The sequence below is a fragment of the Syngnathus scovelli genome, chromosome 16 (genome assembly GCF_024217435.2).
Source record: "Syngnathus scovelli strain Florida chromosome 16, RoL_Ssco_1.2, whole genome shotgun sequence".
In the NCBI taxonomy this organism is placed as follows: Eukaryota; Metazoa; Chordata; class Actinopteri; order Syngnathiformes; family Syngnathidae; genus Syngnathus; species Syngnathus scovelli.
This window is the reverse complement of record NC_090862.1, coordinates 5,304,510-5,330,158: the sequence shown is the minus strand read 5'-3', so window position 1 is coordinate 5,330,158 and position 25,649 is coordinate 5,304,510. Positions and strand designations below refer to the sequence as shown.

Sequence of the window (25,649 nt, the reverse complement as noted above, 5' to 3'; positions counted from 1 at the left end):
TGGAAAACGTAGCGCAGCCTCACAGGGGTCAGATACTCACGTTCATCATGTTTGATCAGGCTGAATTGACATGTGAATGACCGCCTTGGGGTCACCGTTTACAAGTGCAACAAGGCCTGATGCTTGCAGAGGAAGCGAGATTAGTTGGGAAAAGCGAGGACTCGGCGCACGCTGGGATCTTCATCGGAGGGGGGAGAGGAAGTGAGGAGGTGGAACATCTGGACTTGATTTGTGCTACGCTCCGATCCGGGGAAACGGCCCCAAAAATAGGCTGTAAAACACATTACCTCCGCCAAGGAGGTTCGACTTCTGCTGCGTTTATTTGTTTGTTAGTTAGAGGCCTACAACGGAATCCTTTACGCAATCTTACAGTCAAAAATGGAGGGAGTGTTTAGGATTATTTTGTCTTGGCTGAGGTGCCATTCTATGATTTATTTAAGTGGTTACTTAAATTACACCAAAAACTATGGAACAGAAAAATAAAGTACATTGGACTGATAATTTTGAATCATTAGTCTGTTGGAATTAAGATCTATTTTATGGAAAATCAAATAAAAATCAGTGGGCCTGGTATGAACCGGTGATTCCAGACTTACCCTCAAACTTCAAATTTGCTCCATTCAAGTATATTATTAACAAAATCATAATTATCTCAAAATTTGAGTTACTCTTTTACTTTTTAATATTGCTACTGACATGGTTGTGGACATCACATTATTATAACACGATGGGAGCAGACTCAAGTGTGTTTGTGTGTGCGTGCGAGGCGATGTCGTCATACGCGCGCCTCCCCGCCTCTGGAGTGTGCGCTCGTGCTTGTGTCAGTGTGTGATTGCGTGTGTGTGTGTGTGTTCAGTCAGCAGCAGGAGGAGGACGAATGCTCGTGCAGCGGCAGACGCACTGCAGGATCCGGCTGCGGGACGCTTTTTGGAAGTCTGCATCGCTCCCCCGACAGTTAATTGGACTTGTACCGGAGTCCGCCTAATTTGGGTCCGCTATGGATCGTCTACCAGCACGGACCAAACGGCGCGTCTTGGCACCAAAACGATCGTGATTGTCATCCGCTGGATCGGAGCAGGAGAGCTGAACTTTTGGTTGCTTTTATTTTTTGCTCTGCGAGTTGATGACTACATGTGAGCGTCACTGGGGGGACCAAAGTCATCTTTTCTCTCTCATGGGGTAAGTTTGCGAACATTTAAGAATGACACTCGACATAAACTCCTAACAAAGAGACGTTTTTCCCCCCAAAGTTTGGCGCTAAAGAGAAACTCGAAGCGCAGATGTGGCAACCACTGCAAATGCGCGTCTTTTGTCCCTCCGCGTGCGTGTTTAATGCCTAACACGGTGTCGTTAAACATTAAATTGATGCCGATGGGCGTACAGTGGGCTCAAGGCATCATTTGCTGTCTTGTGCATGTGCGTATATGGGTGGGTGAGTATAAAGGGGAGGGGAGGGGCTCCCTCAAAGCCGTTGCGCAGCCTGCTGTGCCCCCCCCCCCTACTGCTATGACCCCTCCAATGTTGTTGAGGCTTGTTCATCCGTCACTCTAAAGAAGGCATTGTATTGAAAGGATGTATTAATAAGACAAAAGCCTCCATTATCACCAGGACCATAACCCCCCCCCCCTCATGTTCTGACTAAATCTCTTAGGTCAGAGATGTCCTCCCCAGAGAAAAGCACCTCACAGCTCAAACAATAGCAGACTTAACACACTCCTGATGTGGAAAGCACACACAAAGACTATCACTACTTTCTTAAAAAGGCATTGCACTAAAAAAAGCTTGAACCGGTGGAAGGGATTGTTTCCGAAGGCTAAAAGCAGCCCTGGAGGTGTCGGCAGCGCTTTGGCGAGAAGTGCCAAATCACTGAGATAAGATGATAAGGCGGAGGAAATAATGTTTATTGCTCAGATAAAAAAGCGCTGATCCATCATTTGCTTTGCTGTGGTAGGAAAGGCAAGGGCAAGTGTGGCAATGATCTGAAGGCAAGACTTGAGCAAAGAAACCAAATGTGGTGTTGCAGGTCGAATAAGACAAACCCAGATAACATCACGGCACGAGTGGGTGAGGAGGAAACACGCTCAGCGGCGGCGGGTGAGGGCTTATCAAGTGTCGAAGGCTCCGTCGGCAGTTTCATTGATGGAAGTGTCACGCTGGAGTTGCTTGGTTTGTTTTGGATGGCCCATCTTGGGCAATCCCAGCATACCAGCGACCGAGCGGAGTCCACACGCCAATGGTCCATCTGCATTTTGGTTTTGTGTCATTGCACGGCTCATTGAACCAGAACAAACACTTTGCATCCTCACAGAGCCTGTTTTGGTTTCCTTTGTCCCTTCTGTGATTGATCTCGCAATGTTATTGAACAGATGTGGGTTGCCAGAACTGGAAGAATTTCTGTCTTTAGATAGAATCTATTCTACACAAATGGTGATTATTGGAACTACAAATTTGATTCTGAAAGGATCAAATAAAGTTCAAAATGTGAACAGGAAGGGAACAAAAGCAATAACTTCAGGAGAACCCACTGAGATATAAAAGGGGCCTTTGAAACTGAATCTCCCTATAAGAGAGTCCAGATTTTGTATCAGGTTTTAGTTCCAAAAGACTCTGATCTCGTGCTAAACTGTGAAAGGAAATGATTCAAATTCTTGAATCAGCACCGTAGGATGACCAGTATCTGGTCCAGAACCCAAAAGGTGCAGAGATCTTCTCAAGCAGTTAAAATTACAAAACATATTTGAGTAATATCCCAGTGACAAACTCTTGATACCATATACTCCATATAGGGACTCCAAAAGTTGGAACCCATCTTGGGTCAAAAAGGCACAGAATGCATTTCCCAGCTGTGAAAGACAATGATACAAGAACTCTTGGGGAACACCCCAGTCCATATAATCCTTAGGGCCAATTACTGGACCACATGTTTTGTATTCTATTTCCAGGATGGTACAATCCCGGTTCAATCTACTGTGCTCTGTAAGACTGACTATGAAATTCAATTGTCCCCCTGAAGAGTTTGAACCCAAAGTTCAGTTCAGGTCTAGTCTGCAAAGGTCAAAGTGAAAGCTATAAAAATAGTCAATATAGGGCACACAGTAGAATATTTTTCTTTCATCTGAGAGCACATGCCAGAAGTAGTAATCAATATAAGAGTAGCGCAGGCCCGCATGTTTGAGTTGCCTGTATTTCATGTGTAACCGGAGAAAGGGATTAGCATGAGAATTGGCGTCACATAGATCTGTCAAACAAATAAACGGATGTCGAAGTGTATGCGCGGATAAATAAATGACAATTGAGGGGTGGGAACTGGATTTGCGAGGGACTTTTCTGGAACTGGCGGTCACTGGGGGGGAGAGTCAGGCGGGTGGTGTCGACCCCCCTTCTCTCGTAGGACGCTCGGGTTTCAGTCGAGGAGTGGGAGCGGTCCGCTAACAGGACGCAGTGAGGCGGCTTTTCCGTTGGGCGGGTGACTCGTCTTTTGTTGTAGACGCACACCACTTGATGCGACGTGATCGGAGGGCTAACAACAGATCTGAGGACTACGTTGCCAGAGGCATCAAGCTGGTTAAGTGAAACCACTGTCCCCGACGTGACGGCGGAAAAGAAGAAGAGTCATCGCAGCAGACAGTCAAGCTGTTTCGAGACTTCTGACGATTCTGACCCGATCACAGAAAAACCCTTTTATAGGGTGTGGCAGATGAAGATATGTCTTCTCACAAGTCACAACACAACACCATGTTGCTTTCTGATTCTCAGCCAAGATCAGGGAGTGTCGCCCATCTGAGAATTATACGGCGCCTTGTGATTTGTTGTTTCTAAGCCACTCAGCTGTGGTTCTCTTCGAGACACAGGCTCCTCTGGAGTCCGGAGATGTCTCAGTCAATGAGAAATCCATTAACTCATGTTTCATTCCTTTTTCCACTTGAGGGACTTGAACAAACTATGGGAGAACCCGCCAGCGGTGGCCTTTCCCCTTTTTCAACACACCGTGACCAGGCGTGGATTCTTGTAGCGGCATGCTAGGGTATCTTCAGGCTCCTGTCGGATTTAATTCCAGAAGTCAAACCCAAAACATGTGAGGCCAGGGATTTTACGCCTAGTCCGCACAGCGGCGACTATTTTTAAAACCCGTTTCGGTCCTTTCATCCACTTTTTTGTTTGAGGTCAGTGAGAAGCAGCGTGAAGACTTTCCAAAAACTGTTGTCAGCGTTTGTGTGTAGACGGGGGAAACCGCCGTTTTTATTGGCCTCTATCCTTTGTATGACGTTACCGCCATCTCCTTACGTGTGCAGATTTTATGCTTTATGGTATACAAAAATAACCGAACTTGGCAAAGCAGTAGGCGTGTATGATTCTAACGTTCCTTGTTATTCCACCTTTCTCCAGATAGCTTCTGATTGGTTCCAAGAGGTTCCAGAATGTCGATTTTTCAGTAACTAGACTTTTACAGCGACATAGCGAGGACTCAATCTGCTCTGGCAGTGTGACGTTTCGAATTACAGAGTATCTGTCCAGCTTTTTACTGCGCACGGGTTTTTGAATGTCAGGTTTCTGGTTCTGGTTGCGGTTTCGGACAGGATTGACAGCACTTTGCAGCTTTCACTTGAGGTTACGCTGAGTGATTTATAAAGTGGATGGCAAGAGATTAATCAGTGTGGTTACATCTTGGTTTTTCTGACTGCTGGATCAGTGTGAACGGGAAAGGTAGACGTGAGGATGCTGGGTCTGAAAAGACCTTCTTGTTCTTCTTCTCACTTGGGAGTCTTTGTTATCCAATCAGCTTTGTTTGTGCAGCTGCAAAACTCAACGGGGTTACCTCCAATCCAGCAGTAAGCCAAGCATCTTTTTCTTAGATTTGGAATTGTCCAGCCGGTTGGGGCTGAGAGCTCGAAGGATGTCATGCGCAATTATTACAATGCCACTTTAGCCTCTTTTGTTGAGAAGCAGCTATTATCCTTTATCCGCTTTCCAGGTTTTTAAACATGAAGGATTTAAGTTAATACGAGCCGGGGTCACGGTTGAGGCCAAACAGACTGGCTAGATTCTTTAATATGATCCAAGTCAAAATAGCTCATCCATTAGAAAATATTGACAAAAAATATATTGTTACCGTTACCATTTATTCCCAAAAATTTCAGAACGTAGACGTTTCTGTCATCCGAAATTGTTAAAACTAGCCGGAATAATTTAGTTCTGTCCCAAACCTCCTGCAAATGTCCTTTTGGCTTTAGTACACACATACTGGAAGTGAAAATGGCCTTTCCCAGACTTTCCCACAAAGTTGTTTCATACAATGGTCCAAAATGTCTATCAGGACGATGACTCAAGGGCTGAAGATCTCAGCCAACCCATGATTAATTACTTGATCAAGAGGTGTGTCTTCAGACCATATTGTGTGATTTCATATGGGCAATAAATGCAAACTGTCCTTTTGGCAGGCAGCAATGTGATTAATGTTGTTGTCATAGTAGATTGTAGTTCTTCATGAGAAGAGAGTTGACATCATAGAGAGATATCCAAGAGGTTGTTTCAGTACATGTTTCCCTCCCTAGGCAACCATGTTGTTTTTTTTCCCCCCCTTGCATAACAGTGTTCCCGGATTTTAATGGATTCTTGTTTGCTTGGGGGAGTCTTGACGCTTTGTCCTTTTGCTTGAGTGTGAGGATGGATGGATGGACGTTCCTCCATCAGTCCAGCATCTTATCAGCGGGTGCTAGGCAGCGGCGGTAGAGGCTTGACTAGATGGTATCATGTTCCATTTCACGTTGTTGTCAACGCATGACTCCTCCCCCCCCGGGTCTGTAGAGTTCATGAGATGGAACAAGCGTGGAGGTTGCAGTCACGGTGCGGAAAGCGTCTCGTCGCCTCCCCTGATCCGTGACGAAAAGATCACTTGTGAACATGAGAAGGGGTGGAGTTCAAGGTCTGGATTTTAGAGAAGAATGGGACAATGGAGTCCCAAAAAGAAGGTGCCGAGGCATTCATTAATTTCAACTCATTGTGAAGATACGAGGCAGCTGAAACTTGAAGGTTTATTTTTTGTGGTTTCATCAACACAGCAAGACCTGACCGCATTTCCTTTTTGTACTCCACGTAGGCCCGCTGCATGTAGAATCAAAAAAAAAAATCTTGGTTGAGAGTTAAGACGAGGTTCAACTTGGTCGAAACACACAGCAAAAACATCTGCCGTGAATAAAAGCACGGCAAACTTCCTGAGCTTGGACGTAAGTGAGAAAGGCAAAAGCGCCTAAACCGCATTGACGCGCACGGAAGAGACTGTGCCCAAACTGTCAGACTATTTGACAAGCGAAAAGGGTAATCCCTAATTAAAAGACGAGACCCCCGCTATGAATTGAGGGCACCCATTTTCACCCCCCACCCACCCGTCATGAATATCCAGACGGGCGTCTCTAACAAATCACGTTTTTTTTTTTGTGTGTGGAACAAAGACCATGGAAGGTTTTGGTGTTGAAGACTAAGAATGAAACCACAAAAAAGGTGTTTCAAGTGTCAGTAAAAGAGGAAGTGTTTTGCTCTTTCGTTAATGTCATCCAAAGCTTTGGTGACGTAAAGATACCCCAGTAACTGATATCCTGCTGCATACATTCAATCCAGAAATATTTTTTGGCTCGCTTTTGATTGACACTTAAGGAGTGGTGACAATGACAAAAAGTGAGCTGACGTTATTCTAAAAATGTCTCGTTCAACTTTGGTTGTCGTTTTCAAATCTGCTTCGTCTAGTCATGTTCTGAAGCTGCGCGAAGCTTTTCTGAGTTCCTCACAACATCCGAGCGGGAGCTATTGCAGGTCGGGCACCTCTCCTCTTCCTCGTTTAAACTTCCTCTTTGAGGCGCCGCTCGGTGAGATGTCTTAAAAAAGCAAATCCCGGCAGTGTCATTGTCCTACGTGCTCGGCCCACGTTTGACTCTTGGTCAAACTTACTCCCATCAGGCCTTACACTTTTTGATTATGGTGTTGAAAGATAAAAAAAAATGATTGTAATGGATTTTAGGCAATTTTTATTTTATTTTGTCTGAACAAAAGAATCTGACTCTGAATCTGAATTGACTCTTCGTCGAACTTTGCCCCCATCAGGCCTTACATTTTTTGATTATGGTGTTAAAAGAGAAAAAAAGTATTGTAATGGATTTTCTTTATTTTATTTTGTCTGAACAAAAGAACCTTTTTATATTATTACAAAGACATGATGAATCTCATCGAAATAAATGATTTTAGGATCATTTGCCACGCTAGCTTGATGACTGATATAATTTGTTGTTATCAGAAAATGCAGATAAGCCGCTCACGTGCCGTCGCAACTAACGGATGTAAGCCTCGATAGTTATTTTCATCTCATTTCCAGGTAGTAGTAGACAAAATCAGGAGTGCGATGCGAGTTTGTGATCTGTTTGCACCCCTCGGGGGGGTTATTCTCATCATCCTGCTTTTAAACCCTGCGTATTGACCGTGGATCAATATTGTGGTGTGGCTCAGATGTGGAAAAGCTCACGTATTAAGCCTCAGGGTGGAGTCAGAGGGAGGCCATGGCCACGTGCCAGCAGACCATCCCAGCGTTTCCTGTTTAGTTCAAGATGTTCGTGCGTTTTGGTGTTGCTCAAAGAAGCCCGATCGATGTCATCCCGGTCCAATTAGAGCAAAGTGTGATGTTTTGAAACCTTGTTGTGATTTTTGCCAAATAATAAATCAGTGGAATATTTTCTAGAGCCAGAACTTCATTGATATTGAATAATAAAATTGTATTATGTTTTTGTTTTTTTTAAACACAGTTGTGAGAGCAGCAAAGACATTTCTTTTAGTGCAAGGAAAAACTTTGCCTTACTTTGTCACAGGATGTTGGTTCCAAACCACAAACGTCTGCGCGGCCACGAAACAGTTGAAATCCTGTAGTGCAATCAAGGTTTTCCTGAAATGAAAAACAAAGGTTAGGCAGGGTTCCTGTTTTGTAGGAAAGGTGTGCAAAGCACCTAAGAGGAGAAAGTGAGGGAGTTTAGAACTACGACAGGTAGCAGCAGGTGGTGTGGTGCTAATTGGAGCTTATCAGGTGTTGGATAAGGTGTTTTTTTTTTTTTTTTTTTTTAAAACAAAAAAAAAGCTTTGTGGCTCTTGTGCAGCTGTCACCGGAGAGCTTCGACTGTTGGGAGAGAAGCATCGGTTTTCAGCATGATATTGAAAATCTCGATGGCGTGCAGTAATAATAAGTGCCAGGTGACTGCTTTGTTTTTATCTGTCGGTCCCTTGCCCTAACACGCCCGCCTGTTTGCAGGCGTGGCGCTTTTCGTCAGCTTTTATTTTTTTCCCCTCCCCAAATCCAGACAGCCTGTCATGTTATTTTGTCTTTGTGTGAGCTTTCGGCACGGCCGACCATTTCGTGGCATTCGTCAAACAAAACAAACAATTTTGCAGTCAAAATAAAGTGAGAATGCAAGACGAGGGGAGGGGGTGGGGGGCAGGTAGAGGGGCGGGGAGAAACCGGCGCATCAGGTTTCCCCGCTCCGTAACGTCAAGACGGCAGCTTGGTGACAGGAGGACCTGCGAGCTGTCTCCGCAATGCATGCCAGATCGGTCGTGTGCTGACCTGCCGGAGATCACGGAGGAATTCCCTCTTGCGATGTAGTCTGTTTAAAACCATTACGTAAGCGTACGTAAAAACAAAGAAAAATATCGCACGATTATGATATAATTGAGAAATGGCCCATAACACAAAACACCACCTGACAAGGGGGGCCAGACAATATCATGTGGACCGCAGATGGGCCCCCGTGCCACATGTTGGAGACCCCTGGTCTGCACCGCCTTCACACACGGCAGCCTAATAGTTGCTGGGAGCCGACGGCCACGGCCGACTTAATCAATCCCGGCTGCAAGAATGAGACCTAATGTGATTTGGCCGCCGCAGCTGGCACATGTGCTCAGTCTCGGGCTTTCTTGTTTATTTCTATTAACGGAGCTAAGAGAGTGATGCCGACTGACTAGACTATTTGCAAAGCTGGACGCTCGCAGCTGTTAAGTCCATTGGTGCCAGCCCTCCAGATGCATGATCAGCCTCAAAGAAAAGTGAGCGGCGACATTATGAGCGCCCAAGGCCGTCAAGTCTGGCCGCCGCGCTCAACGACTTTATTGTTCCTCGGCTCGGCTTGAGGAAACACTAAGATGGTTATTGCTGGCGAGGCTGTAAAGCACCTGTGCAATTGCCCGCACGTGCCCACTCCGAGGCCAATATTTGGCGGAATAAAACTCTGGTTACTGATTAATTGGCTGATTAATTTCGAAAATATATAATACATTTGTCTTCAATAAATATATGAATTACTAGCAAAACATTTGGCCGATTCATTTTGAAAATATATAATGAATATAACATTTTTCTTCAATAAATATATGAATTAGTGGCAAAACATTTGGCGGCTTTACTTAGACCTACAATAGACAGAAAAATTGACAAAAATCGGACAGTTCTTTTTTGCTGAGGAAGGTGTTTAAGTGTCATTGTCTTTATTTTATGTTATGATGTGTTTTTAAAAACAGCAAAAGTCAGTCAATTTTAAAAGAGCTAATACCCACCGATGCAATCAGCTGGCCGATTAATCGCTCACCTATTTGAAAAAGCTCATCTGTTTGGAATCTTTCTGGACCACCCAAAGATGCCGACAAAGCACTGTCAAAAATAGAAATCGGTGTCAATGAAGGATACCAAAAATGAGATTACACAGCACAAAATGAGAGACAAGTTTAGCCTGGGTTGTTAGCGGCAGTTCGAGTTTGTGCTGTTTTTTTTTCAAAATTAAAGTAAGATGAGTTTGGTTTTGGCAAACTGTTCAGGCATCATAGTTGGTGGTATTTTTTTTCACAGTGTATTCATGAAATTTTTTTTTTTTTCTTTTCAGTAGGGGTCCCGTATGGATATGCAGATATGCGGCTTTGTGTGCGTGCGGTCATTCAGATTCCTGCCATTGTGTCCAGATGCCGTTCCACATGCATGCTCGATGTGTGGCTTTCGCTCCTTCTTGCTATCACAAGCGAGTAACAGTGAGACGCATCAGCGTTAAATTACCTCCGGAGCAACGGCGCACATGGATTGTATTACTTCTGACAGCTTTAAGGCTGCCAGCTCCTCCTCTAATTAGATTGTCCCTTTTGTTTCCAGCCAGTTTTTAAGACTCGCTTGACAGTTTTCAACTTTTACCGGAGTCACATGAATATTTAAACTGCTTCTAATCGTAAAACATGATGGCATGTGAGTTCAAAGTTCACCTACGTGGCTTTCGCGCCATTATGCTTGTTTGTCAAGTTGACATAAGAGACGCCGACATACATTTGAGTAACGCATGTGCGTGGGAGATGTTTAAAAGTCAGAATCCCAACACGCAGGTTAGTAAATATTGATATGCTAACGAGCTACGCTAAGTGGGTATTTGCAAAAAATCAAATATGGACAAGTAGGAAGCTTCCAAGGCCTGCGGAGGCTGGAGAGAGAACGGTTTGGATCCAACAACAGTGCCTTGTGTTGACAGCGGGCGTTCGTGGAATGTGTCCTTCAGTGAGTCCTCTTTGTCCATCTGGCAACCCTCTTCCCTCCGTCTTGAACTCAAATCATCTACCTGAAAATGAGATCTACATGTGACAACAGGAAGGCACTGTCCCGCAAAATAAGATGTGTTCCCCCAAGGTGTCGTTGAAGGTTTCTTACAAGCCACAGGACGACGGCGAAGATGCAAAAAGCAGCGGAGAACTTCGTGTGTGTGGGGGCGTTAAGAAGCTCCAGACAGACAAAGTGTTCACTCTGTGCCAAATTCCTGATGAGGAAACGATTGCAAATGACCGGTGATTCTGTCTCGGTATTCCAGTTCAATAGGTGGCGCCAAAGCGCATTATTTTGTGGCATCCTTGACTTTTCATTATCCGAAGCTAATTTGCATGTCAAGGAAACCTCCATGCAGCTCTGCTTACCTCTCGGGTTTCACATTACAGTAGGGCCGTCGTACCTGAGAGGGATGAGTGGTTCCGGAGAACAACTTCTAAAATTGTCTTCTCTTTGTGTACGTAGGTGACCCACGTTAGAGCTCCTGAGACGAGACTGCGGGACAGGCGTCCCCCTTCCTTTCCCCTTCCGGCGAGCGGCACAGCCTACCAAGTGAATGAATCTTTGCCGTGAAGCGGCAGCGGTGTCCCAGCTCGTCGCCATGAGGAGCAGATACTCACAGTACTACAACCGGAGTCTGATCCCCTACTACTACGTGTTCGCCAAGAACAAGACCATGGAGGACCTAGACAAGCGTAACGAAGACCAGAAATTGCTGACGGACCCCAGCATCATCATCGTGGTCCTGTGCACCATCATCATCCTGGAGAACCTCCTGGTGCTCATCGCCGTGTGCCGTAACAAGAAGTTCCACACGGCCATGTTTTTCTTCATCGGCAACCTGGCCTTCTCCGATCTCCTGGCCGGCTCGGCGTACATCGCCAATATTTTCCTGTCGGGCTCGCGGACCTTTGACCTGGTGCCCGTGCAGTGGTTCATCCGGGAGGGCACGGCGTTCATCGCCCTGGCTGCGTCGGTCCTCAGCCTCCTGGCCATCGCCATCGAGCGCTATATCGCCATCAACAAGGTCAAAGTCTACGGCTCCAACAAGACCTGCCGCATGTTCCTGCTCATCGGGGCCTGCTGGGTGACGTCCATCCTCCTGGGCGGCCTCCCCATCATGGGGTGGAACTGCATCGACAACCTCCCGCAGTGTTCGGCCGTGCTGCCGCTCTACTCCAAGAAGTACATCCTCTTCGTGGTGACCATATTCAGCCTCATCCTGCTCTCCATCGTCATCCTCTACGTGAGGATCTACTTAATCGTACGCTCCAGCCACCAGGAAGCCCCAAACTCCCCCACCTACTCCCTCTTGAAAACGGTCACCATCGTGCTCGGTGTCTTCATCATGTGCTGGCTTCCTGCCTTCACCATCCTTCTACTGGATTCCTCATGCAACATCCGGTCCTGCCCCATCCTCCACAAAGCCAACATCTTCTTCGGCTTCGCCACGCTCAACTCGGCGCTCAACCCGGTCATCTACACGCTGCGCAGCAAGGACATGCGCAAGGAGTTCCTGCGCGTGCTATGCTGCTGGGGGGTCCTCCAGAGCGGGCGGCCCGCCGAGCGCTGCCTGGTGCCGCTTAAGAGCTCCAGCTCGTTGGAGCACTGCACATACAAACACGAACACCAGACCACGCCCATCATGCAGAACTGCACCACTTGCGTGTGACGGCGGGCAAGAGAAGAAAGCGGATGCAATCGCCTGAGTTGGGATGCGAGGCCACTTTTGAACACCAGCAAGATCTCCACATTGGGGTGCTTGGCAAATGTGAAACTCTTCATGGGTACTCTTGTGAAATCACATGGAGTCATTTTTATGTATACTAGGCTGGATTTACACTGCATGGTGTGACGCAATTCAGATTTTTTTTTTTGGGCTCTCAAGTGACCATAACCACATATTTCAAATCATCATTTCCCCTTAAAATGAATAGAATTGCCGTTAATCTGTTCCGGCTACCCCCCCAAACAAACAAACAAAATTATGTGTTTCTTGATAAGTGAAAATAGCACTCAATAATAACTTGCATTATAAAAATAAGGAATTAAATAAAAATTCAAATGTACGCAATAAAGTCATACAGACACAAATTACAATAGCACTTTTACTATTACCGTAATTGAACATGCTGTAATATTAATCATTCTTGGCAGAGGATAAAGAACATGTGGCAGTGAGTATTGTTATATTAAATGTGTACATGTATTGCTATACTATGTGTGTTTTAAATATTGGTCGTTTAAAAGGTTAAAAAAAAACACACACAACTGTTCATGCTAGCTCTTAGCATGCTAATAGAATTTCCATTTACTCCCATTTAAATTCAAAATAAGTGGAGAGTCAACCTCATGTTTAATATTTGTGTTATTTATAAATCATTGTTTAGTTCCATGTTGTGTTCACTGCCCTCTGTTAATATTTGTGTCATTATCTCTGTGCAATTTAGGGACAGCAGATGTTTTCAGTATAAACACAGCCATTTTGAGGATATGAGTCACTTGAACCGTACATAACGACGACTACGTACTTCCAATCGGAATTGAGCAACTGCAGTGTAAATCCAGCCTCGGAAGCCAAAACCAAAAAGACGCGCATTTGTGTTATTTTTCGCCGCGTCTTCAACGCAAAGCTTTCAGCGTTGCACTTTGTAGCGTGTAGGCCAAGCTCCTGACACTCCGACGTCGTCACGTGCGTGACCTTTTTGGGATTTCCTCTGAATTCATGGATGCAAAAGTAGGAATCTTGATGATGTTATGATTGTAACACGAGCCATACGATTACTATTCCTTTGCATTGTATTGTACTTGACTATATGAAGTCCTGTTTGCTTTAAAAAAAAAAAAAAAAAAAAAACAACAACAAGGTATCCCAAACAAGGAGGTGAATACAGGACATATTAAGCCTTTTTGAAAACTCATTCCACAACGCACGGCTCAAAGCAGGGCTATATAGTCCCGATATACTCCTACTTAAAATCCATTTGAGTAACCATAATCTGCTTCTTTGTAATGCATGGAATTGTAGCTCATTACACGTGTATGATGTACTCCAGCTTCCATCACTAACCCTCCTTTCTATTTTTCCCGTTGTTTATTTTTACTCTCATCTTGTGTATGTATCCTTCGAGGGAAAGCACATTTCCTCCAGTGATTCGCTTTGACTGGTTATTTGTCCCTGACAGTGTTGTTAGCAACGTTTCTGTTTGCGCCATCCAACTTGGCTGAATGTATGCATGAAGAAGAAGAGGAGGAGGAGGAGGAGGTTTTTCGGGGCAGGGGTCCCGTGGTCGACAGTATTACTGCTCATCCTGACTCACTGTGAAGTCTTAAAAGAAAATCCTGGTTTCATTCGTCCGCCGTATGTCTTGTGTGCAACTCGAGCCGAGGGACCAGATCTGGTTTCAAAGACCCAAACCTAGGAGGTCAACATCATCCTCATTCCGGATAACTAACAGGAAGTCCTGTTGTGTTGGTTTGTCCGTGTTGTCCGGTTCCTGTTGTTCGGGATTATTCTCCCATTCTTCCTGTGTGTGTTATTTTTATTACAAATAATAAAAATAAATCACAATCATTCATACTCACACAGACCAGCAGAAATGGTGAAAAGCACTTTGGCAGCTTCAGTGATGTCTTTTTTTTTTTTTAGGCGTCTGTCGTGTCACTTGTCGTGTCGCCTGACTATAAATATATGAACATGTATGTAAGTATGTACAGTTTATATGCGTGTGTGTTTATGTATGAAAATGTGTCTTGTGTGCAATAGCCTTTTGTTTGTGTCCTGTAGCACGCTGCCTGTGTCCATTCGGTACAATCTGAAACACTAATGTAGGTACATTGTTTTTGTTTACTGCATTCCTTTTTTTTAATAAAATGAAACATTAAGGAAGTTGTCGTGTTGTTTACTTTGGCGCACTAACACAAAAAGACTTTTCAATGAATCGAAGATGACCTTTCGCGAGCTAGCCAGGCTACACCGTAGACAGGTTGCCAACCAATCGCAGGGCACATACGGAGAAACATTAATTTGGGCCGTACTGTTTATCTGTTAATCACGCCTGTCTTACTCAACAGCATTGTTCGTTTGCTCAAAGGAAAGAAATGATGGGAAGCCGGGCAAGGCGAGTGACATTCGGGGTGTGGCGCTGACCAAGAATGTCTATTTGTAAGCTAGCTTGTCTGAGAAATGCCCCACGGGGATGTTTTTGGGGTCCGGGGGAGACTCGGGCGAGGGTTGACTTACAGCGGCCTCGAGAGACTTGGGTCTGTTTCCTGTCAGCCGTCCAGGATTCCTGGGTGGGAACTTTGGCTGAATCAGGCCCAGGAGACTGCGGCGACTGGGACGACAGCCAGATTGCTGTTCAGCCGTTTTCCTTGCAGGATGTGACATCAGACGCTCAAACCTGTAAGGGGAAGTCACGCATCAAATCAAGCAAACAACCTAATAGAATGAAATAACTTGATGCACGAAGATGTCAGGGGTAAAATATCTAAACATAATCGAGGGTGAAAATAATTTTTTAAAATTAAATATATTTTGTATACATACACACTCATGTTTTTAATCAACTCTATACAAATTATCAGTTAAATGAAGGACCGTGGATACATTTTCTTTGGCTCAAACGCTTTATTATGAGCAGAAATCTAATGTCACGCTGCCACCTGGTGGTCGAGTTATGTACTACCTTCACAGTATAGAGTTAGGTCCTAAGTTAGGTCCTATACATCCTAACTGTTAGGATAAACTCAAGTAAAATCAGAAAATCTTTGATTGACCCGCGGGGTAAATTCAAGTGATAAAACAGTAAAGGATTGATAGATGGCTAAATAAACGAATAAATAAATAAACCCGATGCTAAGGACGCCATGGACCCGAGAGGGCGCCACAATTCAAACATTAACCTTCAATATATGATCAAATAAGCGAAGAGGAGAGGACCTGACACAATTGAGACACATTCTATCGGTTTTACATACTTGGCTTAAACGTGGGTTTCTTCTTTTTTAATACTCTGTAATGAGTATGAGTTCCAAGCATGTTGTCACAGATTTCGAACAAACAAAAATAACAATAAGTCTATTATTTTGTTAAAATTGCCAAACAATGGTCTGTCCGTTTCCGCATGCCCCGTCGACTTCCGGGAGATTAAAAAAAAAAAGGGGGTGGACTCATGTTATATTAAAGTTAATGACTATTACACCATACCTAAAGCGACAGAATTTTAAATAGTAGTTAATTTGTAATTAGTATAATTACATATATAGTGTGTTTTCATAGAAAATTGTCCCTCTGTTGTTGACTAATGCGTCACTCCATTGTAGGTGTCTTACCCATGAGGCTCTACAGTGGTACGGTCCGAAACGCCCAGGTTTCCGCGCGAAAAGACGGCCCAGGCGCGCCAATTGCTTTTCTAGCGTCCATTCCACAACACGACCCATGCTAAGGCTGAGCTGCAACCCCGTTCTCACGCTCAGCCGCCTCTTTTAGATTGTTTTAAAGCCATTTTATCTTCCGCTCTTAAACGTTGATTTTATCGCCTGCCAAGCGTCATGCCAGCCAAGACTTCCCTGTCGTTGCCAGAGGATGTCAGGAAAAGGTAGGCTGTCGTGAATAACCCGGATGCTAATTCTGCGTCGTGCTCCAACATTGCCACTTTATTTCGTTTTTTCGGGGGGAAGTCTTTATTTAATTTCTATTGGGCTGCACCAAAGCTCGACCGCTACCTCTTCACTGTTTTTGTTAGCATGTTGCCACTTGACCGTCGCGTTAGCATGCCTGTTAGCGCCGCAGCCTGTCAACGCGTGTGTGTGTGTGCGGGGATGAATTTGGCGCCACTACGCAGAGACTCATAGTGATAAACAAAAGAGATGCTAACATGGCTAAACATCGTTCTGACTTCTTTTTGTTTTTCTTACCTTCTTTTAAAGGCTGCAGGTTCTGCATGGAGATGGGTCTTCAGACGAGGTGAGTTGGACTGTCAACCAATTTTAACGCTTAACGTGGACAAATATGAAGCGCTCTATTCAAACGTCTGCTCTCGGTTCCGGTAAAGCAACAGGTGTAAGCGTTGATGTTAATTGAGGCTTCGTGTAATTGCGGGTACGCCATATAGGTGGTCCTCGGGTTACGACGGACTACCGTTCTTACCGTGACGTAACTCTCATTTATATGCACTCCATAGATAATATTAGTCAATTCCATGGGTAATGTTAGGCCTCTTCACAAAAATTATGAAATATTAATGTTTATCAATTTAAACAAGAGATTGTGTGAAACTTTTCTTGTTTATAGTTGTTAAAATCCTCCTCAAGGATCATTATCTCATAAGTGAAAGTTTTGACTCATGTTTAGTTAGCATGAACAAAAGTTAGCCAGACATATTTTGCTATTAAACCAGGTTGACTAACTTTTTTTGTTAACGTGGCACTCTCCACTTCATCTCTATTACGTCCTCCTCGGCTGACAATTACATGTGGCTCGAGTGTCTGGCTTTATTGCTTATGTCCCTTAGGTGTCGCAGTGGAAAAGGTTATGACCTGTTTGTTTTCCTTTCGACTTGGCTTTTCCACTCTGCCGGGACAGCGCTGCTTCCCTTTTCTCTCCACAATGCATCAACAGCAATTTTGCACCGTCTACATGATTCATGTCGTTCCAGGACGTGAAGGAGAAGCTCAAGCTGGTGCAGGACTTTCTGCACGCCGACACGCAGGATGCCCTCGGCAGCCTCGAGGAAAAGATGAAAAGCTCAGAAATATCCATGGTGAGCCTCTCTCTCTCTTTTTTTATTTTGTCTACATTAAATACCTTAATTTAATTTAATCTCTCACGTCTTTGTTACCCTCTTTTAGGAAGACTACATCTCCAAAGTGAAGTCCCTGCTGGGAAAGGAGCTCAATCTGGAGAACGGCGAGGAGACCAACGGCAAAACAAACGGCCTCAGTAACGGCTCCCACAAAGACGAGGACGGCGGCATGGATGTGGAGGAGGAAGACGAGACCGTCAAATCACCCAGCGCACGAGGGAAAGGACGCAAGAGCAAGACTGACGCCAAAAGTTGGTTTAAAAGACTTTTCTTTACCCGCATCATTTTTTTAGCGGCAGTTATTTTTCATCTTTTATTCTCGATTTTTTCCCCCCTCAAGAGTCTCCAGCCAGTTCCAGGGTGACGAGAAGCGGCGGCAAGCAAGCATCCATCATGTCCATGTTCCCTAAAATGTGCGTTAGTCCAACATAAATTCTTTACTGGCTTAATGTGGGCTCTTTGTATTGTATTTCTAGAAAGGATGATAATTTGAGCATGATCATTTGGATTTTTGAAAGAAATAAAATCCTCTTTTACAGTCAAAAGCGCAAGTCTGAAGACTTGAATGGCGAAGCCACAAATGGAGAAACTGAAGTGAAACAGGAAGATTGTGCCGAGGTGAGTCGTCTTCCTGCGGCTCACTTTTTCCACACTTCACAGCCTAACAATTTATTTTTATTTTTTATTAACCCTCTCTTCAGAATCTGCCACAGTCCCAGGAGAAGCGTCTGAAAGTGGAGTCTGATGACAAGTAAGTTCCTCAAACGCTTTGAGATGGTGCTTCCTTGAATTTGTCACTCTAACATACTTGACTTTGACAGAGCCGCAAGTCCCGAAGAAGTCAAGCCGGAGACCACAACGGTTTCTGCTGCAAAGGTAACATGTTGAGCAAAGACGTCAACACAACTCTCACGTTTTACTAGTTATCGAGCATCTAACGTGTTTGCTTCAAGCTGTTGTGAAAAACCCAAATAATAAAAATGTGTAGCTTACATTTTCTGTGCTTTTCAGACTCCGCCTCCTAAATGTCCAGATTGCAGGCAATATTTGGACGACTCTGATCTCAAGTTCTTTCAAGGGGATCCAGACACTGCGGTGAGTATGAGATTTTTTTTTTTTCTTACCAAGAGTATTCCAATAATTTGGTCGCATCTTCAGCTGGACGAGCCCGAAATGCTGACTGACGAGCGCCTCTCCTTGTTTGACGCAAACGAGGACGGCTTCGAGAGCTACGAGGATCTGCCGCAGCACAGGATCACAAACTTTAGGTAAAAAAAAAAAAAAAAAAATCTCTTTGATTTTCTACATTGGAACCCAAAAAAAACTATTTTATTTTCCGCAGTATCTATGACAAGCACGGCCATCTTTGTCCCTTTGACGCCGGACTAATTGAGAGGAACGTGGAGCTCTACTTCAGTTGCGTTGTCAAGCCAATCTATGATGACAACCCCTGCTTGGATGGTAAGGATCACGCTGGCATTGACATTTATGTAACTCAACGGACACTTGATTAGGCACACTTGCACGATCTTAAATGCACCCTTAAAGCCGATGCAGAATAGTTGGAGTCAGTCTTACATTTTTAAACATCTGACACTAACAGACTCGATTCCGCTGGCGTTACCTAATTAACTGATTCCTCTTGAGGTGGCGTTCCTGCCAAGAAGCTCGGGCCCATTAACGCCTGGTGGATTACTGGATTTGATGGAGGCGAAAAAGCGCTCATCGGGTTCACCACAGGTATTGACACTGTCTTTTTATTTCCCGTCCGATGGAGATGAACAATTTTTCTTCCCTCCCTCTCCAGCGTTTGCCGACTACATCCTGATGAATCCCAGCGAGGAGTACTCTTCCATCTTCGCGCTGATGCAGGAGAAGATCTACATGAGCAAAATCGTGGTGGAGTTCCTCCAGAAGAATCCGGACGCCACTTATGAAGATCTTCTCAACAAGATTGAGGTGAGGATGAGGGTGCTGTAGAATTTATAGGCGGTCCGAAATTCTCTGCTATTATTAATTGGGTGGGGTTTTTTTTTCTTTTCTTCCACGCCGCCGTTAGACCACGGTGCCGCCGCCGGGCCTCAACTTCAACTGCTTCACCGAGGACACGCTCCTGCGCCACGCCCAGTTCGTGGTGGAGCAGGTGGAGAGCTACGACGAGGCAGGCGACTCGGACGAGCAGCCCATCATCGTCACGCCCTGCATGCGTGACCTCATCAAGCTGGCCGGCGTCACGCTGGGCAAGAGGTACGACTTTGTTTTGGGGGGGAGAGGTGCTCCGACATTGGGGTTGCTTTTTAAGTTGCGACTCCTGCCGATTATTAAAGTTGTAGCTTTTCTTTCTGAAGAATTATTAGCGTCAAGTGCTCGCTAACGTCTGCCATTCCTCTGACATTTCCTTATGCAGCATGCTGCTGTACTGGTAGGTAGGCCTGAATGCATTAATGGCTTGTGTGATGGGGGGGAGAAAAAAATCCATGCTATTGTTTTGTATGGCTTCACATAGTAGTCGTTTATGTGCACTAGCCTCATTACGCCATCTGGTTTGTCATTCCAAGGCGCTCTGTGAGCTGAGTGGAGCAGTGCCGCGCCCGCATAAATTTATTGTTAGCCAAGGCAACGAGGCCTTTCGCAAAAATATCGAGCCATTATCGCGCTAGAAAGCAACGTTTTTGGAAAAAGCTCTTTGTAGGGCGAAATAGCTTTTGAAGGAATAAATTGTGTCACGAGCACATGTAGCAGTCAGGAGGATGGAGTGTGTGATTTGCCTCTAAGGGTCAGGTTATCAGCCCAGTGTTGCCATGGCAACTAGTACATGGTCTTTGAATTTGGAGTCTGCCCCTTCTCGCATCACCGTTCTTTGTGTGAGTGTTCAAATTATTTGGAGAAGCTCAGATTTGGAACCTTTTTTTTTATGTGACCTCACACAATACACAACAAAGACAACAATCGCTGAGGCATACTGCTAGAAAATATTAAGAATAGTGACAAAAGAAGAAATCGATGCTCGGCGAACTGTTAGCTTAGCTGCTAGCTACATTTCATTTGTAAACGCCTGTCTTTGGGTGACATAACAAATACTTAACACATCCAGCTGCTGTTTGTGTCGAGCATCAACATGACTCAAAAAATATAATCGGTCTGCTACTCTTCATTCCGCAGCTTCACTGTGTCGCTTGTGTGGCGTTGCATGGCTGGACGCTTCTGATGATTGGGCCAATTGCTTCATCATGTGACATTACATTCCACAACCACTAGGGGGTCCTAAATAACCAGTATTTGAACACAATTTCGATTTCAATCAGGCGAGCTGCCAGACGACAGGCCATCCGTCACCCCACCAAGATCGAGAAGGACAGCAAGGGTCCTACCAAAGCCACCACCACTAAGCTGGTCTACCTGATTTTTGACACCTTCTTCTCGGAGCAGCTGGAGAAGGACGACAAGGAGGCCATCGCCAAACGGCAGCGCTGCGGCGTCTGCGAGGTGAGGCTCGGCGGCCTGATTCCCCAGATGTATGTGGAAACCTTTACAATGGTCTTCTCATTTTTTTTAAGGTTTGCCAATCTCCAGACTGTGGCAAGTGTGCCGCCTGCAAGGACATGATCAAATTTGGAGGAAGTGGCAAAAGCAAGCAGGCGTGTAAACAAAGAAGGTGAGCGTTAACGCACCTTTTCGATCTCAGTTTTATCACGTGTAAATTTTTAAGTTAGCGGCCCATCGTTAATCAATGTCTTCATCGATCCAGGTGCCCAAATCTGGCCGTGAAGGAGGCCGAGGATGACGAGAATATAGAGGAGGAAGATGTCCCGGTGAAGAGCAAGAAAGCATCTCGCGTGAAGACCAAGAAGCAGACTCAGTGCAAGCTGACGTGGGTCGGCGAGCCCATTCAGGTACGGGCCGTTTGACACGCTCGAGTGTGTCACATGCGACACTCGGTGCTCATCTTTCGGTTGCTTTCAGTGCGAGGGCAAAAAGCAGTACTACAAAAAGGTCCGTGTGAATGATGAAGAGCTGGTGGTCGGCGACTGTGTCTCTGTTTCTTCAGAGGATCCTTCCACTCCCTTGTATCTGGCTAGGTAAAGTTTTTAACCCAAGTTTTTTTTTTTTTTTTTTGTAGAGTATGTTAAAAATAATTTTCAATTTCTGTTGTTCTGCACATTGTGCCTTCCGGTTCCCATCTTGCCCACCAGGGGGCAGTAACCCAAAACCTTACAACTGATTCGTTAAGCTGCAATAATAGTTTCCCTTGCACGGAGGACTAAGAATATATGTTGTCATCGTGTCTTGACATGTTTTTTTTGTCCACCAGGATCACGGCAATGTGGGAGGACAATAACGGCAAGATGTTCCACGCCCACTGGTTCCTCCGCGGCACGCAAACTGTGCTCGGCGAGTCGTCCGATCCCCTGGAGCTGCTCTTGGTGGACGACTGCGAAGACATGTCTCTCAACTACATCCAAGGCAAAGTTAACGTCAGCTACAAGGCGCCCTCCAACAACTGGTTCATGGAGGTGAGTCCGCCTGGCTGAGGAGTCTCCTCCTCTTCTCTCCTCACGGCTGCTTTTCACGCATCAGGGCGGAATGGATGACGACGTCAAAGTGATTGAAGACGACGGGAAAAGTTTCTTCTATCAGTTCTGGTACGACATGGACTTTGCCCGCTTTGAGACGCCGCCCAAGACCACGCCGTCAGAAGACTGCAAGTTCAAGTGAGTGCAAGCATTTAGTTAACGTTCCTCCACTCGACTGTAGTCTCATCGTTTCTTCGAATAGGTTCTGCACCAGCTGCGTGAGGATTAAAGAGCGCGAGGAGCGGGAAACGCCTTGCGCCTTTGAGCCACTGGATGAAGAGCATGACTCCAAGGCGCTCTACGCACTAGCCTGCTTCAGAGGCGAGCAGTTCAAAGTGGGAGATAGCGTCTACTTGCCTCCAGAGGCCTTCAACTTCAGGTGACCCACAAAATAGAGGTCAAGTTCTGAGCATCACACTTGGCGCAACATCAATTCTGACAGTCTTTTGTCTCCTGTCAGTGTGAAAGCAACCAGCCCGGTGAAGCGCTCCCACAGGAAAGAGGACGTGGACGAGGACTTGTACCCAGAATACTACAGGAAGTCCTCAGACTATATCAAAGGCTCCAACCAGGACGCCCCGGACCCGTTCCGCATCGGCCGCATCAAGGAGATCTTCTGCCACCGGCGCAGCAACGGCAAGGCTGACTCGGCGGAGGTCAAACTGCGACTATACAAGTTCTACAGGTAACAGATTGACTGTTTTAAAATAAAAAAAAATAAAAGAAAAAACTCAAATGACTCTTTCCTCTGTTAGACCGGAGAACACCCACAAGGGAGTGAAAGGCAGCTACCACACGGATGTCAATCAGCTCTACTGGAGCGACGAGGAGGTCACGGTCAGCATGTCCGATGTGCTGGGGCGCTGTCACGTGGAATACGGAGAGGACCTCACAGAGTCGGTGTTAGAATATTCCAACGGAGGACCCGACCGCTTCTATTTCCTGGAGGTACAGTCGAGTCAAATTTGCTGAGTCGGGATGAATGAACGCTTTCCTTGCTCATTGAAAGCTCAAATTTCCACGCCCACCTTTTAATTTTCTTTTTTAGGCTTATAATGCCAAAACCAAAAGTTTTGAGGATCCTCCAAACCACGCTCGCTCTGCCACGTCCAAAGGCAAAGGAAAGGGCAAAGGAAAAGGTAATAAAAAAAAAAAAAAAAAAATCGGCTAACATTTATTAATTGGTGCTTTTTATTTTATTTTTGTTTTTTTAAACCCCAATCCAATCAGTCTTATATTTTTATTTCCAAGGTAAAGGCAAAGGGAAGTCCTCCGCCGTTCAGGAACCAGCGGAGCAAATCACCGAAGCGCAGACTCCCAAGGTGCATAAATATCGCACTCTGGACGTGTTCTCGGGCTGCGGTGGTCTCTCCGAAGGCTTCCACCAAGCTGGTACGAGCTCCCCCTCTCACCCACACGCTTAAATGTCCTGATCCAGGCAGGTTGGCGAACGTCCATTTTCATATTTTAAAGGCATTGCCGAGACCGAGTGGGCCGTGGAGATGTGGGAGCCGGCGGCGCAGGCCTTCCGGCTCAACAACCCGGGCACCACCGTCTTCACAGAGGACTGCAACGTATTACTCAAGCTGGTCATGTCGGGCGAGAAGACAAACTCCCTGGGACAGAAGCTGCCGCAGAAAGGCGACGTGGAGATGCTCTGCGGTGGGCCCCCCTGCCAAGGCTTCAGCGGCATGAATCGCTTCAACTCTCGCACCTACTCAAAGTTCAAGAACTCCCTGGTGGTCTCCTACCTCAGGTGCGACAAACCGGAAATGAAACGACTTGGTCGATGAGTTGAGGGAATGGCTAACGTTTGGTGGTCTTGCAGTTACTGTGATTACTACAGACCAAAGTTCTTCCTGCTGGAGAATGTGAGGAACTTTGTGTCCTTCAAAAGCTCCATGGTCCTCAAGTTGACCCTGCGCTGTCTCGTCCGAATGGGATACCAGTGCACGTTTGGAGTCCTGCAGGTATTTTTTTTTAATTGATTTTATTATTTCTACTTTATGCCAAATTGACACGGTCCCTTTGGAATCAGGCGGGTCAGTACGGCGTGGCCCAAACTCGCCGCCGAGCCATCATCCTGGCGGCCGCTCCTGGAGAGAAGTTGCCTCGCTATCCGGAGCCCCTGCATGTGTTCGCCCCCAGAGCCGTCTCCCTCAGCGTAGTGGTGGACGAGAGGAAATACGTCAGCAACGTCACGCGGTAAGTTTGCTTCCCCCCCCCCCCCGTGCATGCACTCATCATCAAGTTGTGTCGTAACACGACGTTCTGCGTACAGCGGCAACGGCGGAATCTACAGAACCATCACCGTCCGAGACACCATGTCTGACCTGCCAGAGATTCGCAACGGCGCCTCGGCCTTGGAGATTTCCTACAACGGCGAGCCTCAGTCTTGGTTTCAGCGGCAGATCCGTGGCACGCAGTACCAACCCATCCTCAGGGATCACGTCTGCAAGGTGAACCCCCCACGCTGAGCCGCACATCTCCTCCATTTTTATTTTATTAATTTATTTTTCATTTGATTTTAGGACATGAGTGCTCTGGTGGAGGGCCGCATGCGCCACATTCCTTTGGCGCCCGGCTCTGATTGGAGAGACCTTCCCAATATCGAAGTGCGCCTGAAGGACGGGACCAAGACCAAGAAGCTGCGCTACACACACCCGGACAAGAAGAACGGACGTAGTGGCACGGGCGCGCTCAGAGGCGTCTGCACCTGTGCCGGAGGTACGCACATCCTCAAGTTCATGAAGTCACTCAGATGCAAAAAATTTTTTGTGTGTGTGTGCCTATAAAGGAAAGCCTTGCGATTCAGCCGACCGACAGTTCAACACGCTGATCCCGTGGTGTCTGCCTCACACGGGAAACCGCCACAATCACTGGGCGGGGCTTTACGGGAGGCTGGAGTGGGACGGGTTCTTCAGCACTACCGTCACTAATCCTGAGCCCATGGGAAAACAGGTTAAGAAAATCTAAGATCAGGCCAGGAAATTAATTGAACTTAAATGTAATTTTATTTTCACAGGGTCGCGTTCTGCACCCTGAGCAACACCGTGTGGTCAGCGTGAGGGAGTGCGCACGATCTCAGGGCTTCCCCGACACGTATCGCTTCTTCGGGAACGTCCTGGATAAACACAGACAGGTGAGCAACCACGCCAGCGCTTTGAGCCACAGTAGAGAAAGTCAACGTTAATCGTCATCTTGTTGTCGGTGCCTGGCAGGTGGGCAACGCCGTGCCCCCGCCCCTCTCCAGAGCTATCGGGCTGGAGATTAAGAAGTGCGTCATTGAAAGAATGAAGGAAGAACAGACAGCAGGTAAACACCGTATTGTTAAAAAGTATCAAAGGAACAATTTAGTTAAAATGTTGCTTGTGTTTTCCTCCAGAGAACATCAAACAAGAGAAGATGGAGGTGTCTGATTAGTGTTCTTCTCTCGGCAGCAAAACGTGGAGATGATTTTGTTAATTCATGGCTGGCACGGTTACTGGTCAGAATTTAAATGTGCTTTTAATGCCTGTTAACATGTTGGACAAATTGTATGTAGTTTTTATATGTAATATTTCAAATAAAGCTCTTATCACATGAATCAGGTGTCCAATTGGATATGCCAAAAGGTAAGCAGAGCTGCATTGCGTTAGCATTAGTGCCCCTTGAATGCTGTTGATATGG

General features: G+C 45.9%; 2 protein-coding genes and 1 long non-coding RNA gene across 7 annotated transcripts in view; 2 read left to right on the top strand and 1 right to left on the bottom strand.

Annotated features, from left to right (window-relative positions):
* LOC125983943 (uncharacterized) overlaps positions 1-16,719 on the bottom strand; it is a 34,983-nt gene extending 18,264 nt beyond the window's left edge. Inside the window, exons 1-5 of one of the 4 annotated variants that reach the window (XR_011088368.1) lie at positions 16,520-16,719; positions 14,844-15,003; positions 9,615-9,676; positions 7,841-7,924; positions 5,013-5,870 (exon numbers count right to left, since the gene is read on the bottom strand). This is a non-coding gene — a long non-coding RNA (uncharacterized lncRNA). Of the gene's footprint in view, positions 1-5,012; positions 5,926-7,840; positions 7,925-9,614; positions 9,677-14,843; positions 15,004-16,519 lie in introns of those variants that run through there. The other 3 variants (XR_007486814.2, XR_011088369.1, XR_007486815.2) reach the window with 3 other exon arrangements.
* s1pr2 (sphingosine-1-phosphate receptor 2) lies at positions 822-14,489 on the top strand. The gene is made up of 2 exons (XM_049745581.1): positions 822-1,179; positions 11,066-14,489. The coding sequence occupies exon 2, from the start codon at positions 11,157-11,159 to the stop codon at positions 12,270-12,272; it is 1,116 nt and encodes a 371-aa protein (XP_049601538.1). The 5' UTR covers positions 822-1,179; positions 11,066-11,156; the 3' UTR covers positions 12,273-14,489.
* Positions 15,974-25,566, top strand: dnmt1 (DNA (cytosine-5-)-methyltransferase 1). Of its 2 annotated transcripts, XM_049745396.2 has the most exons (35): positions 15,974-16,200; positions 16,532-16,568; positions 17,260-17,364; positions 17,453-17,657; positions 17,747-17,819; positions 17,946-18,024; positions 18,108-18,157; positions 18,228-18,282; positions 18,418-18,501; positions 18,565-18,674; positions 18,749-18,867; positions 19,054-19,146; positions 19,214-19,365; positions 19,466-19,653; positions 19,814-19,828; positions 20,712-20,892; positions 20,964-21,061; positions 21,155-21,299; positions 21,370-21,485; positions 21,719-21,920; positions 21,985-22,118; positions 22,183-22,359; positions 22,441-22,665; positions 22,736-22,928; positions 23,029-23,119; positions 23,232-23,372; positions 23,454-23,736; positions 23,809-23,950; positions 24,019-24,185; positions 24,262-24,439; positions 24,512-24,707; positions 24,778-24,941; positions 25,006-25,122; positions 25,202-25,295; positions 25,366-25,566. In XM_049745396.2, exons 1-35 carry the CDS (start codon positions 16,154-16,156, stop codon positions 25,401-25,403), a joined length of 4,494 nt encoding a protein of 1,497 aa, XP_049601353.1. In that variant the 5' UTR covers positions 15,974-16,153; the 3' UTR covers positions 25,404-25,566. The 2 variants fall into 2 exon arrangements, with proteins under 2 accessions (XP_049601353.1, XP_049601354.1); XM_049745397.2 differs by lacking the exon at positions 19,814-19,828 and having other exon boundaries at positions 15,975-16,200.
* Positions 25,567-25,649: the final 83 nt, after the last annotated feature.

Bases quoted from the DNA above. Each gene is read 5' to 3' on its own strand.
- s1pr2 (XM_049745581.1), top strand. From the start codon at position 11,157: ATGAATCTTTGCCGTGAAGCGGCAGCGGTGTCCCAGCTCGTCGCCATG.
- dnmt1 (XM_049745396.2), top strand. From the start codon at position 16,154: ATGCCAGCCAAGACTTCCCTGTCGTTGCCAGAGGATGTCAGGAAAAG. The intron at 18,502-18,564 runs GTGAGTATGAGA...TCGCATCTTCAG, and splicing joins AAGGGGATCCAGACACTGCG to CTGGACGAGCCCGAAATGCT. The intron at 24,708-24,777 runs GTACGCACATCC...GTGCCTATAAAG, and splicing joins CGTCTGCACCTGTGCCGGAG to GAAAGCCTTGCGATTCAGCC.